This window comes from Urocitellus parryii, chromosome 6 (assembly GCF_045843805.1).
Source record: "Urocitellus parryii isolate mUroPar1 chromosome 6, mUroPar1.hap1, whole genome shotgun sequence".
NCBI lineage: Eukaryota > Metazoa > Chordata > Mammalia > Rodentia > Sciuridae > Urocitellus > Urocitellus parryii.
In genome coordinates, this window is record NC_135536.1 from 62,572,049 (window position 1) to 62,588,977 (window position 16,929).

The 16,929-nt window shown below is 43.4% G+C and overlaps 1 protein-coding gene across 3 annotated transcripts in view; it reads right to left on the minus strand.

Annotated features, from left to right (window-relative positions):
* Positions 1 to 16,929, minus strand: part of Smoc1 (SPARC related modular calcium binding 1) — a 156,406-nt gene that overhangs the window by 29,370 nt on the left and 110,107 nt on the right. For 2 of the 3 annotated variants that reach the window (XM_026391087.2, XM_026391084.2), the window contains exons 6-7: positions 9,335 to 9,391; positions 7,428 to 7,508 (exon numbers count right to left, since the gene is read on the minus strand). In XM_026391087.2, coding sequence (XP_026246872.1) covers positions 7,428 to 7,508; positions 9,335 to 9,391 — 138 coding nt within the window. Of the gene's footprint in view, positions 1 to 7,427; positions 7,509 to 9,334; positions 9,425 to 16,929 lie in introns of all 3 variants that reach the window. The other variant, XM_026391085.2, reaches the window with a different exon arrangement.

Consider the following 16,929-nt stretch of genomic DNA (forward strand, 5'->3'; position numbering starts at 1 on the left):
TGGGGATGGTATAAAGGCTCAGCCAAGCGGCTGTTCCCAAATGTCAGAGGACACTTAGGGCATTTAGAGGGAAGATGTTCCAGGAGCCGCAGTTCAGGGTGGAGATACCTGGGCTTCCTTGGCATAGCTAAAAGCAGAAGGAAGTGCCTGTCACTCTACTCCTTCATGCTCCAGCCAAGGGTCTGGCACACTGGGAGATTTCATCAAAGTCAACCACAGCTGGAACACAGGCTGTATAGCATGGCAGTCAAGATCATGCGCTTTGGAGTCAGTCAGTGGACCAGGCTCTCCTACTTGTTAAACCTATGACCTTGATCAGCTTATGGAAGTTCTCCAAGTCCCAGGTTCCTTATCTGTAAAAGTAGGGCAACCCTAGCACAGGCTTCACAAGGTCGCTATAAAGATTAGATGTTGTCATATATGTGTCTGGGGGTATGGGGGTGGAACTCTATGGCAGAACATGCGCCTAACAGGTGCAATGCCCTGGGTATGATCCCCAGCACCATATAATATTTAAAATTTTTTAAAAAATTTAATATAATAGTATATGTAAAACATTTAGCCCAGTACCAGAGTACATAGATAAATGGTAGCTGCTATACGATTAGCTGACCTAAGATAGTGGTGTGTCAATTACCTGGGAATGTGATCTTTCTGTCCTATCCTTATGCATGACTAGTCTCCTCCATTGATTTCAGCGGCTGACCTAGGAGATAGGGTGATGGGAGCAGTCTGCCCTCAATAAAGGGGTACACTAAAGGTGAACTAAAAAATATATGTAACTAAGAGTCAGTCTGTTCTTTATTAACTTATGCCAGAAAAATTCAAAATAATGCCAGTGATAAAAAATACTGCCCCCTCCTGGTGTGGGGGCGCCACACTATAAACCTGCTTCCTCTGCCTGATGGTCAGCTCCTTCCTTAAATGTTCCTGGGTTGCTTCTCTTACCCTCCTCCCAGCAGAGGCCTTGGCACATAAGAGTTGTTGATGGGCCTGGGACCCTGGACAAAGCCCTCAGGGAGTGTGGGTTCCTGATTTCTCACTGAAAATTAAATGGTGGTATTAGATGACTCCCGGGCCCTTCTCACTCTAAGGGTCTACCGTCCGACCATTCAACAGCACTTTTCAAACTAAGCACTAGGAAGGGGCTGAGTCCGTGACAAGACTGCTGGGGACATTCGAGCTATCCCCTGGACCTCAGACCTCTTTCTGTAGCCCTGCGACAGGGCCTGCCAATCATACCTACCTGTAGTGTCCCAGGGGCCCCATCTTCAGGCAAAACTAACACTTCCATCCCACATTCTTGATGCAGCAGAGAGCACCCCCTCAGAGGGGTGTTTGCAGGTATTACTGGAAATAGGGCATATTGTTGGGATGAAGTGTCATGGGGGAGGAGGTGTAAGGGAAAATTACAAACCAGACAGCCTGTCTAAACAGCTTCACTCTGCAGAACCTAATATGGCCATGCATGGCTCACCATGGTCTGAGGTGGTCACCGCCTCCTTCCCACACAGACAGATGCCGAACTCCTAAGGGTTAGGGGAGAATGAGATGTAAATTCTACAGAGGACATATCTTCCAGAAGGGATTGTCCTGATATAGCACATAATCATGTCTCTTCTTAACTTTTGCCCCCAAAGTATCACTGACTCACATCCATTCAAGTTTTCGGGAAGTTTCTGTCTCCATTAACTCAGGCCGTGAAGCAGGCAGATAGGATCCACCCTCAAAATAAAATAAATAAATAAATAGGAAAGCTTCACGGTAGTTTTGCAAGGATAAGTACTAAGAAATAGAAGGCTCTATGTTTTTCTAGTTTTTCCTCAGTAATTTTGTTGACCTTGACCTGACAGACTCTGTACTTCAAGGGACAAGAGATAAAAAAAATAAATAAAATAAAAATTCAGGCAAGGAAGGAAGAGAAAGGCATAAAGGGAAAAGATGAAAGAAATATATTTTAACTTGTCAAAATTAAGTATCATAACTTCACTCTCTACCCCCCCAAAAGGCCAATGTTCTTGTAAATTTATAAGGTGTTTATACTATACCCTGCCTACTCCCAAAATCATTTACAAATAAACACAAAATGAGGAGCCTCGAATTAAAGCACAGACCATTCTAGACTTCCAGTAAACTGGAACAAACCAATTACAATACCTGGACAGGATCTTTGATTTCAGCTTTTTAGCAAGAAAAATGTGGTTTTGCTATCAAACCCCCCAAAGCATATAAATTCACCTCCAGAAATAAAACTTTGCTAGTCAAACAAGTCCTCGAGGCTGAATTACATAGTCACCACCAGACTCTTGTCCCAAGCAAACAATGTGGGCAAAGGAGCTAATTTTAAAATGAGGTAAAAATGAGCTGATGGGTAGGCTCTCTGGGGCCCCCACATATGATTACAGCTTCTCTCAGCAAAGGGGCAACTAGAGAAAGAACGGAGCCTTTGTTGCCATGGGGATGACCACCAGCCCCTGCCCAGCTCAGTCCCATTGGTCACGATAGACCAAAGCACCTGCATGGGATAGACAGGCAGATGCCCAGAAGGTCAGTTATAGAAATAAATATCCTGGGTTTGTTTTTATATAAATATTTTAAATGCACACAAGCCCAGGCCCGTCCCGGCTGCTAACGTGAGTGGATTACTCATTCTTCCTTCCAATCACGTCATGTGCGAGATTCCAGGTGGCTGTGGGATATTTGCTTACAACGGCTACCGCTGGTTTCCTTGTGAGCTGTTTATTTTTCCAGGCCTCAGGTCATTACATCAGCCCGTGGTTTCTAGGCGGGCCAAGAGTGCAGGCTTGTGGGGTGGGGGATCCAGCCAGGAGGCGCAGTTGCCTCAGTGACCCCAAGCCCCAGTCATAGCAGCTATCCCAGCAGGAACTTCCAGGGAGAGGGAAGAGCAATCCAAATTCCTGGGAGAGGGAAGAGCAATCCAAATTGTGGCCAAGAGCGACGTTCTTAATCTTAGCTAAGGGCAGGGATGATGGGTACAGTATACCTGTATAGCATCTTGGGTAAAGAGACACTTTTATAGAAGGGGATGGGAGTGCATTTTCATGGCAAAATTAATAAGAAATACACTTCCACCAGATGTTGCTCTTAGTGGCTCTATCTCTGGGAGTAGAGATACCTTGAGTTGCTTCATTCACTGATGTACAGCAGGAAGCTCTGTTGGTCAAGGAGGTGACAGAGGAGAGGCATGGTCCTGATGGATTTAACTTACATGGCCAGGTTCATAGGGCCATCATTAGATCATCAAAGAGACAGTTAGAAAAGCCAGGGAGGAAGGAAAGAAGGAGATGGAGACTCCACCAGAGGGCAACAAGCTGTGGGGCTTGGGAATGTCATTATGGTACACAGACTCTATCTCCTGAGAGTCTGTACCATCCTGGAGAAGGAAGCACAAAATTTTGTCACATGGAAACAAAAAGACATAAACCATACAGATACAAAAAGACTTCCAGTGTCTGCATATAGTTAAATCAGAAACCTTGAAATATGAGATGAAGAATTAGATGAAGCCTAACTTGTCTTTTATTTCATCTCTTCACCCTCTTCTTTAAAGAGGTCTTAAAAATATTTTCACCTATAGAGGTATTTTAAGAAATCCCTTGGTAGTTAATTCCTGATACAAATGCACATACACACACACAAAAAAAAAAAAAAGGAAAAGAAAAAACTTCAGCAGTTGTTCACATTTCCTTATAACAGCAGCACCAAGGCTCTGGCTGGTACTCATCTGTGAGATGTTGCTCCAGAGGTCTAGGGTGTTAGCTGGCCTGGGACATCTTCCTGAATGTAAGACGAATTTGTGATGTAATGGAGGAGAGGTATTGAGGGTATAAGAATGGAAGAGAAGACCAAAAAGAGCAAATGTCTTGCTGCTGGAGCTTCCCAGGACTCAGAGGCAGCACTGACAATAGCAAAACATGACAAAGCCTTAAAAACAAGGACCAAAACTTCCAGGAGGTGAGCCAGAGACTGGACCCAACTGCAGGCATGTGTGTGGTGTTATTGCCCAACTTAGCTGCCCCATGGAACTTTTCCAAAATCAGCAGTCCCCAGGCCAGAAAACAAACCTGGCGTCACAGGGTCTAAGTGTGAAAAAGGATGTTTGGACTGTAAAAGAAACTGGGATGGCCCTTTTGCCTCTGAGGGATGGCTTAGAAGAGTCCTCACCCAGAGGGGCTGCACCAAGTCCTGCTACAACCTCCCCAGGCTTGAGGCTGATGCTCACCTGCACCCAGAATCTTCCACTAAAGTCTAATGGAAAATGGTCTCAGGTGTTTGACCCTGAGTTTCCAGTCCTCACCAGAGCCAGCTGCCCAGACACGAGTTATCATCAAAGTATGTCTGATTTATTAAGTGAATGGTGACAACATGAGAAGAGGCTAGCACAACACCTAGAAATATTCCGTCAGAGTAGCCATCATTCTGGATCTTTTTTAAAAATCACTAATGGCTTCTACTATGTGCCAGTCATTATATGTCTGTTGCTGAATCTTTGAAAAACAAAACTGCAAGGCACTAACTTTCTGTTACATATAAGGAAGCCAACACTCAGGGAGCTCCCAAGCTCACCAAGTCTCACCAAGTCTCACCAAGTCTCCCAGTGGGAAGCCAGCACTGGAAGCCAGCTCTGCAGGAATGTATGATTCCAAAGCCCAGGCTGTGGTTATTTCATGGTCTCTCTCTACTAAATGTGTAAGATTCCCTACCTGTCACCTGCTAAAACCAAACCTCACGAGGCTTTCTTGGCAACACATTTGTGAGAGCATCCTGCACCAGAACAGGATGGTAAAGCTTGGAAATGGCTCATCTGTGATGACGAAGAGCCTTGTGAGCTGCCTCAGCAGTTTCTGTGCTGACACAGGCTTATCTGGGTACATGAGGAAGCATCTCAGAAACCACAGCCCCTGCTTCTGCTTGATCTACAAAGGGGCTAAGAAACCTGAGTGAAATAACTCCATACACACCCTGCCATCCTGAGGCTTCCATTCAGCCAATCATGGATGCTGGAGGGTCAACAAACTTTCTCTGTAAAAAGTCACAGAGTAAAGATTTTAGGCTTTGCAAACCACACAGGCTCAGTCTCAGCTACTTAGGTCTTCTTGTGTAGATGAAAACAGCCATAGATAATACACAAGTCAAAGTGGCTGTGTTCCAATAAAACTTCACTTGCAAAATAATCGGGTACCCACTTGCCAACCCCTGCTCTAGGCCTTTATGGAACCATGTCTTTTACACATAATTACATCAAAAATACAGCAGACCTTCAGATAGTATGGCCAGTTGATCATGATGGAGAATGTCTCAGTTTATTAGATCACTAAGATATCAATACCTGATCATTATCTTTGGTCTCAGTCTCTCCCAGAGAACTGTTAGGCCCCCCACAACTGTCCTATACACTCATCTTACACACATAACTGGGACCAACCAGGAAAAATAAAAGTGGCTGGGTCACGCCAATGAAAAGGAGGTAGTTGTACCTGCCTGAAAACCATTTCTCAACATGACCCTGAACATATCCGATAGGAAGTACGTAGGCAAAGGAGGATGGAAAGTAGAACTTGACATCATCTTTTTACCCTATGCAGAGAATACTGCTCACAAAAAAGGTATATTAGCTATTCCGACAGTGCTAGTCTAATTTACTGATAATGATCTCTTTCCTTCCATCTTCCCAAAGCAATGAAATGCATTGAGCTGGATTCTATAATAGACAAAATAAGCAGGCAATAAAGTCTTTTTTGCCCACAAAAAGAATGACCTCCACAGAGAAATTAACCACTGATAGATAGAAAAGAATTCATGGAAGCAATTGCTAAATGTGAGTGTTTCAGGAAAAAGGTGCTGTGTGATTCTGAAAGCTCAGCCTCCTATCTACCACTTGGTCACAGAATGAGAATGAATCCCCTCACTGGGAGGCCTGCTGACCTCCCAGTGTCTCAGGAACTAGGAAGACCATTTGCAAATGTTCCCTTCAGCATTAGGTACTACAGGCGCCAAACCTACTTACCTTTGACATGTCCATTTTTCTAACAGTAAGGAGAAAGAAGAAGATACTTAGAAGCAGACTATCTGATAAATGATTTGCTTAGGGTTAACAGTGATCACTTATTTCCTGATTAAAGAATTCTCACGATAAGCACTATGATTAATATTCCCATTAGTCCTACCAAGAATTACGATAACACATATACTTATAATTTTTCATGCACTTACTATTTATCATGCATCCAGACATCAAATACCTTATAGAAACTAGGTTAGTAAATATTTAGTCAGTCTTTTGAGGGACAGATCATGATTCCGTTCTACAGATTAGAACTTAAACCCAGAGGGATTATTTGAGTTAGGATCCCTCACTAAGTGTTGGAGACAGAATGTAAACCCAGGTTTGCTGATTCTAAACCACTGCACTAGTATGGTACAAGGGTACTAGTTTGGTACACAGTCTCCATCCATCTGATACTTTCAATTCTTATCAAACAGTGAACCAGACACATGGAGAGGTACCAACCATTGCAAGTCAAAGGGAAAATCAATCAATGCTTCAAGGATTCACCTCTTGATCTCCAACCTCCTGTGATGCAGCCCCCACACCGCCCCCTGGAGGACAGAGCTGGCACACAGATAAACTCTAAGGAGTCCAGTGGCCGCCCACTCATCAGCCAGTGGTCATGAAAAACTCTGCCTGCTGGTTCAAAGGCATGTATCTTTTGTACACAGCCCTTACCATCTATAAGAAAAGAAGACATGGCTAAATTCAACAACTTACACAAATTATGCAAAGTAATAGTATTTCGTGATCACAATGAAGGCTAAAGCTGAGAGAGAGAGACTTGTTTCATATTGATGAAATGAATGGCAAATGAACTGTGTTGTCTTTGGTCTTTATTTCAGATAAATAAACTCTATAAATAAATCCTACAGATCTTATCACCTTTTGAAAATCATCACCTCTCTACAAAGGGTTCAGTCAGCACCAGAATCTGACCACTCATAAGATCCCCCAAAAAGATCAGACCAGGAAAGAGCTGACTACCACACAGCTTTTAGAGTCTTAAAAACACATAGACCAAGTTCCTCCAGGCTTGAAGTCCAACTTGTTTATGCCTAGGCAGTCTTCTTTCAAATTCTTCTCCATGGCATACAGAAAGTCAACTAAAATATTAAGATATACAGTCAAAACCATTTTTAATAAAGGATCAACTATTCATGAAATATGATCCCTGAGTTGACAATTGAAGAAAATCAAAGTTGTAGGGAATGAACTCATTCAACCTTCTTATTCCACGGATGTAGAAACTGAAGACCAGACAAATTAAATGACTTAACTAAACCCACACAGTCGGTGGGCATGGAGCAAACAAGGACGGACAGGGTGTGTATATAATCCAAGGAAGATGATTTACCTGAATTTCTTATATTGGTGTTGTTCAGTTTGGAGTCTTTGATTACCAAGTGCTTAATCCATAGGGTAGGAGCTGTGATTTCTGAAAAATAAAAATTATAAAAGACTGTGTGTGAGTCAGGGAAGGTCTGGGTAAAGAAGTAAAAAAGCTTTTTTTAAAAAGCCTAAGGCATTGGAAACTTCAGCTAGTTCCCTCATGACATATCCCCCTAGTCCCAAACCCTCTCCCTTCCTTACGGACGAAGCTCCTCTCCCCAGCAGCTTATAAGAGCTACCCAGGACATCCTGTGCTGGGAGGTAGAGTGGTCAGAGTCCAGAGGCACCGAGCCACTCCATCCAGGAATGAAAATATTATCCCAGGAGGTGAAGAACATGGGCCAAGCCAAGTCCCTCTCAGCTGCTTCTCTGGGAGAAGATTGAAAGGGGATAAGTCAACAAACGAACGCCAAACCAACCACAGAGACCATTTCAGAGCAAACAGCTTAGCCACAGCAGATTCAGCTTGCTGAGACTTTGCTCTAAGAGGGAAGAAAGGAAAAGGGCTCACGTGTGTTCCCACCCCCTTTCCCAGGGTCTCCCTAAGCAGAGGCTGAGTGCCTCCTCCATCCAGAGTGCCCCAGGGTTCTTCGGAACTCTCAGAACTCGAGTCACCCAGTGGACAGAGCAGGTGGAAACCCAGGATATTCTGATCATTCTGTGGAGGGATACGCTCTTCAGTGAGAGTGCTCTCCATTCCCACTCAGTCCTCCAGGACCCAGACTGGCAAATGACCTAGGATCTTTGTGAATCACAGAGACATTTGAATTTTTAGGCATGAACCAACCTACATTCCACCACTGAACCAGTTGCAAAGAATTCACCACTTTCAATCCTCCTCAGAGCTGAGCCTGTGCTAGCAACATCCGTTTTAAATTCTTTGTCCTACTGTCCAGTTTCATGATCCAAGCTTGGACACCCTTAGCTGAGAGCTGCTAAAAGTTTGCTACATAATGCTCTGAAAGCCAAATCTGGTGGTCAGAACATTTAGAGAATTCACGCTGTCATACTTCCTGTTCCTGCCCCTGAGAATCCAGAGTACTCAGTAAAGCACCTGAAGAAGAGAGGCCCTGCATAGCTTCTGGAACGGAGGCCAGACTTCTGCCCCCTGGGCCCCTTCTATCCAGTCCCCAGACCTCCAAGGACTTCCATCATCTATTTTGTCACCAGCCACTATTTCCCTTGACCTAGAATTCCCCCTGTCCCAAATGCCCTAGATTCAAATCTCAAGGCCCTACATAACACAGCCAAGCCAGCCCCACGCACCCATCTGTTTCCTGATACGTCCTTCACTCTTTCCCCACCGCACTCCCTCCTTGTTCATGCCAGTCCTCTGGCCTGATTCCTCTCCTATGCTTGCAAGATTGAGCTCAAGTCTCATCTCTTCATAGAAGCTTTTCCCAGACCACTGCGACCTCTTTCTTCCATAAATGTCTATTACATTAAAAATTGAGACTACAGAATTCAGCACATAAAGCTCTCAAGCGATTGCAGCTATCTTAAGAGCAAAGGGTAACATTGGCATGCACCCTGCTCATCCCCCAGGGGCCTCACACCAAGCTAGGCACGGGGCTAGTAAGCACTGAAGGGACACTGGATGACTTTCTCAGCGATGATTCCCTGCTCTTGGCAACTCAGACTGTGTTTTTGTTGGACATCGGGAGCCAGGCAGGAAGCCTGGGGAAAACAGAGGGCCTTTCCAGAAGGAGAGAGTGTTACCAGTTCCTTGGAGGATTTGCTTACATTGGGAAAAATTAAAATTAAAAAAGAAAAATAATGATAATGCAGCTTAAACAAACATCTAAGGTTAAGACTTTCCCCAAATCTGAAATATGTAGGAGGACAAGGGGTGGAAGTAATACAAGGGCTTACCATCTCCATCGAACATGGGCTGGGTCTCCATCGTGGGTGTTGGCTTAGACCCGTCATCTGAATTCAGGGTTAAAAAGAAGTGAAAAGAAACTACCATTATTGAGGTAAATACTATCTACTCTCCAGCACTGTTGAATGGTTGGGGTTTGTACATGGCCCGACCAAGGCCCAGCGAAGAGACCAAAGAAAAAGAAAAGAAAGAAGAAAAGATCGAGGAAGAAAAGAGAACAGAGAGAGAGACACACACACACACACACACACACACACACACACACACATACACACACACAACTGTAAAACCAACCCGGGTGTGTGCTCACCATCTCAGGGGACACACAAATGGACTCGTGGCTTAGGAGGATCCTTTCTATCAACCTGAAGATACCCGGATGACATCATCGTTCTTCCCCACTGGAAAGCCCAAATGATGAGAAGGCAGGAAGGATCACTCTTTCCCCTGCAATGCTAAATTGAGGAGAATCGGGACTCCCTGGCACATTTTTAGCTCTGAGACAGCATGCGCTGCAATTCCCCGTAGGAGGTGGGGGCAAACAAAATGAGATACAGCCTAACCTGTGAAGCTGCAGACATCACCCTGGTCTTGCTTTGAAATTTCTATTATCAAGAATGGGAGCAGGGAGGGAGCTCCCAGTAGCAAAGTCCTAATGCTTATCGTCCCTAGTGTGGGCAGCTCTTTGCGCAGAGCAAGAACTTCTGCAGGTTGGGACTTAGTGCAGACTTTGTTTATTTACCCTCCAGGACTCCTCAGGGCCTCAAAACCTTTAGCTGAAAAAAGTGTTGTTCAACTTCTTTTTCATTATTGCTCATTTCAGAAGCACTTTTAGACCTTTTATTCCCCTAATCACCTCCTTGAAATTTTAATAACTCACACTATCTATCTGTTTACACACTCTGTGTATGTGTGTTTGTGCTTTATATGCAAAAAGAATAATTTTTTTCATTCCCTGGATGAAGGATGAGAACAGGCATCTTCACCCATCTTGAGATACATAGTTTAGAGATTTCTCTGTTTTCTCCCTCAATGGGAGGAGGAAAGTTGAATACTATCATCTCCAATGGTTTGATGATTACACCGTTCTTCTCCTCCCAAGACGCCCCCAGAGATCTTTTAGAATGGAATGTGATATTCTCTGAACATTAACTGTTTATGGAGAATGCAAGTTCTCAGATAGTCTAGGAGACGCCAATCAGATCATCAATAATAGCAACCCTCCACCATTTGGAGTTCCCTATACCTCTGGCTGACTTCCCTGCATCTTATCAGGGGAGGGAGCAAGAATTCAGAGTCCTGATCTCTTTCTTGTGTCAACACCCTCACCCTTGGAATCTTAAGATTTGAGAGTTATGGAGACCCACACCCTTGCTGAAGGCCAAGCCAACAACTTGACAGTTGTGTGACACCTGACTCCACTATTATTCCCAGGTGCTGACACCAAGACCCAACTCTCCCTAGGCCAAAGATATCTTGAACTGACAATCAACCCTAGGAATGAGATGCAGCAGGAAGGGAGGAGTTGCGGCACCGCACATTGTATCTCCCTCCAACTAGATCCCAAACAGGCATTTTTTTGATGCCAAACTGTGAGAGCTTGATCTGGAAGTCATTGAGGAAGAATAAACATAGAACAGAGCCACACAATGTCATTTTCTTTAATAGCATCACTTCCCCTGACTCTATTAACACCTCTTGCCATTGAATTCAATGAGCCACTGAAAGGAGCCTTTTTGCAGCTGCAATGCTCATTTGGTTGCTTTTGCCGGATGCAGAGTCCACAGTGTAAATAGCTGGGCACAGTATGCTCAGCCCGTCCTCAGAGAGTCGCTTCACTTCAGGAGTCTCACAGGCTATCAAAAGGAAAGTAAGAGATCAAACTTTCCAAAAGGGACTGAGGATCCAAGTGCAGGATGGTTTATGCAATATTTTAATATGTAACATAGACATTAAAACCATCCCACATTATAAGAATTGTGTCTCTCTGGAGGAAGATAACTGAAAACATCCTGCCTCTTTCTCTTGCCACCCAGATGAGAGTTGGGGACTGCATTGGGCTCAGACATCAGCAAAGGGGATCTGTACCCAAGGGGAGCAAGGAGGGTTTCCCAAGAGGAGCCGCACTCCTGCAGGTAGAGGGCTCCCACGGACTGCCCAGACGCAGGCGCAGTAACCCACAGAGCGTGAAGCCACATGCAGACATGCAGGGAGTGAATTTCCCTACAGAATAAGGTCACCGAAGGTGAAGAGATACAGCTGCTCCGCCACAAGGGAGGACCTGCATGGAAATCTTTATGAAGTGCGAAAAGACAAGGAGCACGGCTGCCGGGAGCCACCTGTGGGATCCGGCATGCCCCAAAGCCAGGAAGCTAGGCCAAAGCCAACAGGACCCTGCGGCCATCATCTCCGGGCACCTGGGCACCTGGCTTCTGACTAGCAAACAAGCGCACCTCTTCTACCAAGCAGGGGGTCCCGGGCCTGGGTCCAAGGTCCACAGCAGTTCTGTTTCCGGGCAAGCCTTGGAGCAGCACCAGGCCCCACACCAGATCCTGGGGAGAGTGTAAGGTTTGTACATCTGCCCCCGGTCTCCTGATCCCAAGCAGGATCAAACTGTAGTCCCCACGTCACATCCAGTATGTTGACTAACCTGAGGCCCTCCCTTACTCCCCTGTGCAGAAATATCTCTTCTAAAAATGAAGGACTCCTGATGACCAAGCCTCAGAAAACTCTGCAGGTAGAGAATAAGTTAAAGGCCTACTAAGGGGGTATATAATTCCATGAATGCTGACCACCTTATTTAACGGCTTACTTTTAAAAAACGGATTTACAAAGTTAAAATCTGATCAAAGTTTTCTAATTAAATAAACCTTACAACTCATGTCTTTATTTTTTAAATGAGCAAAGTTGTTTTAATAGACATTTTGCCAGAGACATATAGATGGCTAACAAACACATGAAAAGATGCTCAACATCATTAGTCATTAGGAAGGTGCAATTAAAACCACAGTGAGATACCACTAAATACCCACTAGATTGGCTAAAATAGAAAAGAAAATACCAAATCTTGACAAGGAGAAATGGAACCTTTGTTCACGGCTTGTAGGAATGCACAATTGGGCAGCCACTTTGGAAAAGAATTTGGTAGTTTCTTTTAAAAGCTAAACATAAACTTAGCATTCAACACTCCCAAATTCCTCCCCTAGGAATCTACTGAACAGAAATAAAAAAACAAAATGTCCTCCTGAAGGCATGTACACAAATATTCATAGCAGCATTATTCATAATAGCCTCAAATTTGAAACAATCCATCTCTCTGTCAACTGGTGAATAAATTGTGGTATATCCATATACTGGAATGTTATTGAGCAGTGAAGAGGAATATACACTAATAACATGTGAGGGTATAGATGAAAAACATTATAAGAAGCAGATGGAAATACTATACATTATACAATTACATTTATGTGAAATGTCTAATAAAACTTAACCCATAGAGTCAGAAAACAGATCCATGGTGTGTGAGGGATGGGGAATGGAAATGGGGTATAACTGTAAATAAGCTCAAGGTTTCTTTCTGAGGTGATGGAAATGTTCTCTGGTGGTGGTTGCACAACTCTATAAATTTACTAAATTCATTGGACTGTACATTTACAAGGAGTGAATTTGTTGATATATAAGTACTTCAATAAAGCTATTAAAACAAAAGGAAGAGAGTATTAAAGTCATCGCAGATAAATGATCAGGCATCAGCAACTAGATCATTTGAGCAATCCTTAATTAAGAGGGAGGCTCTTCCATATATTTTTAAGGAAAAAAATATCTAATCTCAGTTTACATATATGTCTCTGATGATGTCGTGCCTGATGCTTATTCTCAGTAATCTTTTGGACCTGAAGTAATAGGACTTTCTTTCTCCTTAATACCCTAATATTCTTCCACAACCAAGGCAAGATATAACACTGAAAAAAAAGTCAATTTGAAGATTGTCATTTTGCAGCACCAGCCAAGAAGGAAGAAGTCACCAGGCAGATAAAAAGTGAATTGAGTCTCAAGGCAAGTAAGGGACCTTGAGCAACAGCTTTGGAAACCGCCAGACGCACAGCCACCACAGGCACGGCGGCTTTTGGCCTTCCAAGGTTCCCCCACCCCCAACCATGCCTTGTCCTTGCAGGTGCAGCCCCAGAAAGTCCTGGCCCCTCCATGGGCTCTGGGAGTCTATACAGACAGTGAGTTTGTGTGACAGCACAATTCCTTGCCCTGCAAGAAGGCCTGGCCCACGCACAGACAGCTGGAAGTCACTTCGACCCCCATGACACAGTTCAAAGCCTCCTCTGTTTGGCTTTTTGATTCCTGATTGACATTCGCTGGCGAGGGGAGATAAATGCTGGGCTGAGGACAATGTAGATCCCTCTGACTATTCTCAAGGAAAGACTTTTCAGAATAACAAACAAAATAAAACAAAACCCCCAAAACATTGGTGTGCTTAGGGGACTGAATAGAGCCCAAGAGGTCCAGGGAAGCAGGGCTGGCCCTTTCAAGGGGCTGGCAAGTCCATTGAGGAGTTAATTGTTTGGGTGTACAATGAGTTTATTCTGACCACATACAAAGAGCTTTCTCTTCCAGGTCCTTCAAAAGAAAGTGTGTCAAAGGGGCCAGAGGAGGAATCTGTATTAATGGCATCTCTTGGGGTCTCCGAGACTGAAGAGCTCTGGGGAATGAGGGAAAAAAAGAAACTACCACCCCCATCCTGAGATATGGAAGGTCCCTCAATAATCCCAAGTGTCCTTTGGGTCTTGAGCTCTTCCCAAACTATGTCCATCACTGGTGACAACCTCCCTCATATTCTTTTAGGCTGCCACTGTCCATCTTTTAAATAGACATGGAGATAAACTTCAGCCTGGTAGAAGAGCAAGAAGGTTCTTGCTTTTGGGGGAACCACATTAATGCCAGAGCCACCATCCTCCTCGACAGGTGACTCAGGGGCCCAGTGCTGACTTATTCTGGGCATTGTAGGGAGACAACTAGGTCTGTTGGTAACTCCTGTAAGAACCTAGCCCAAATCATACAAGGAGGAGGAGGAATATTGGACCTCAGCATTTCCTGAGATGCACATCTCCTAACAAGGCTCAGAAATGGACTGTGCGCTGTCCCTTTTCTGACGCCCCAAAGCAGAATTTCTCGGGGCATTTCCAGGCCTGGCCAAAGCAAGAGGTCCATGCTTTTCTTTCAGCTCACTCACCTGTCTACTCCCTCCCCAGGACTGAAAATGAGCTGGCTTTTTGTGACCAGTTCCCTATGTTCTCAAGCCCTCCATTTCCCCAAATAAGAGCAAAATCATGAGGCTAGTGAAGAAGGCGACCAAATAAGGAGGAGGAACAGGAGACACCAACCACACAAGAGTCAGTTGAGGGCTGATTCACATACAAGATTGTGCTAACTTTTTTAACTTGTTATTCTGAGATGATTACAGATTCAAAAGGAAGTTCTAAAAATAATACTAAGAGGTCCCGTGTACCCCCTTTCCACCAATAGTAACATCTTTATAGTTAACATCATTTACATAGGTAATCTATACCTATGGTCTTCTGAATTCAAGGGTTGTGCATCCTCAAATCTAACCAACTGCATATCAAAAATATACAGAAAAAAATCACAATGAAAAATACAATCATACAATCGTACAAATAAAAAAAATACAGTACAACAACTACTTAAGAGCATTTATATTATGTTAGATATTATAAGTAATCTATGATTTAAAATATTTGGAAATGTTCATAAATGTATATAAATACTATGCCATTTTATATAAGGGACTTCAACATCTATGGAATTTGGTATCCACTGTATGGGGATGTTCTGGAACCAATCTCCCATGGATACTGGGGGATGACCACAATTATAGAGATAACACAATTGTAACATAAAATCAAAATCAGGAAACAACATTGGCTAATTCATAGACCTTATTCAGATTCCACCAGCTTCATGTACATGGCGCAAGTGCGCGCGCGCGCGCGCGCGCGTGTGTGTGTGTGTGTGTGTGTGTGCATGTGCAATTCTGTCATTTTATTTGGGTGTAGATTTGTGTCACCACTTCCAGAGCCAATACAGAACTATCCCATCACCACAAAGATCCTCCACACGCTACCCCCACACCTGGCAACTACTCTTCAGTTCTCCACCTCTCTGATGGTGTCATTTCTAGAATGTTGTATGAATGGAATCATGCAGTCTGTGACCTTTTGAAATTGGATTTTTTTTTCACTCTGTATAATGCCCTTGGGAGTCCTCCAAGTTGAGAGATATATATGTAGCTTGTGCCTTTTTATTACTGAGTATTTGTCCATAACATGGAAGCATGGATGTAGTAGTTTGTTTCACCTACTGAAATACATTTGGGTTGTTTCTATTTGAACTACCACAGATGAGGCTGCTACTCATTTGTGTACAGTTTTATTTGTGTGGATGTTAAGTCTTTATATCTCTAAAAAAAACATTGTTCAGGAGGCAATAGCTGGATTATGGTTAAATGTACAATTAGTTTTTTAAAGAAACTTCCGAAGTATTTTCCAGAGTGCCTGTACCATTTACAGCCTTATCAGCAACATATGAGACATCCAGTCTGTCTACAGTCTCACCAGCATTTGGGATTGGGAAAATATATATTATTCTTCAAATAGTGATCTTTTACTATGGTCTTCATTTGCATTTCCTGTGATTAATGATGTTGAGCCTCTTTTTGTGTTGCTTATTTGCCCTCTGTATATCTGCTTGGGTAAGATGTATATTCACAAGTTTGCTCATTTTTTTTAACTGAACAGTTTTTACCATTGTGATTAGAATATTCTTTATGTATTCTAGATAAAAGTCCTATGTCAGATATGTGGTTTGTAAATATTTTCTCCCCATCTGTAGTTTTTTCATTCTCTTAACAGAATTTTTGTAGACTATATTATTTATTTATTACATTTATACATACGGACCAAATATTGGGTGGTAAAGATTTTCTTCCATATTTTCTTTTAAAAGGTGGAATCACTTTACAAGTTTTATATTTAGGTTTGTGATCCATTTTTAATTAATTTTCATATAAGGTGTGAGGTTCAGGTTGAAAGTTGGTTTGGCCTATTGATGCCCAAGTGCTACAGAATCAGTGATTGGAAAGACCATCTTTGCTCCACTGAATTCTTTTGCATCTTGTGAAGTAAACCCCTTGGCCGTCCTGGTACGGGTCTGTCTCTGGGTTCTCTGTTCCCCATTGACTTGTGTGTCAGACCCTCCACTATTACCACACTGTCTTCATTGCCGCAGCTTTATAAGTCTTAAAATCAGATACAATCATTTCTTTCATTTGATTTTTCTATTTAAAAAATGATTTTAGTTACTCTAGTTCCATTGCCTTTCCACAGAAATTTGAGAACCAGCAACCCTGAATCTCACATCTTCCTTTCTGCAGACACAGGATTGGTACAACAGGACCTGAAAGTGGCAATTTCTCAACCACCACCACCACAGGAGCTACATGGCCCTCAGAGCTGTGCATATGGGGTCAAAAGTGACTCAAAGGCCTGTCTACCCT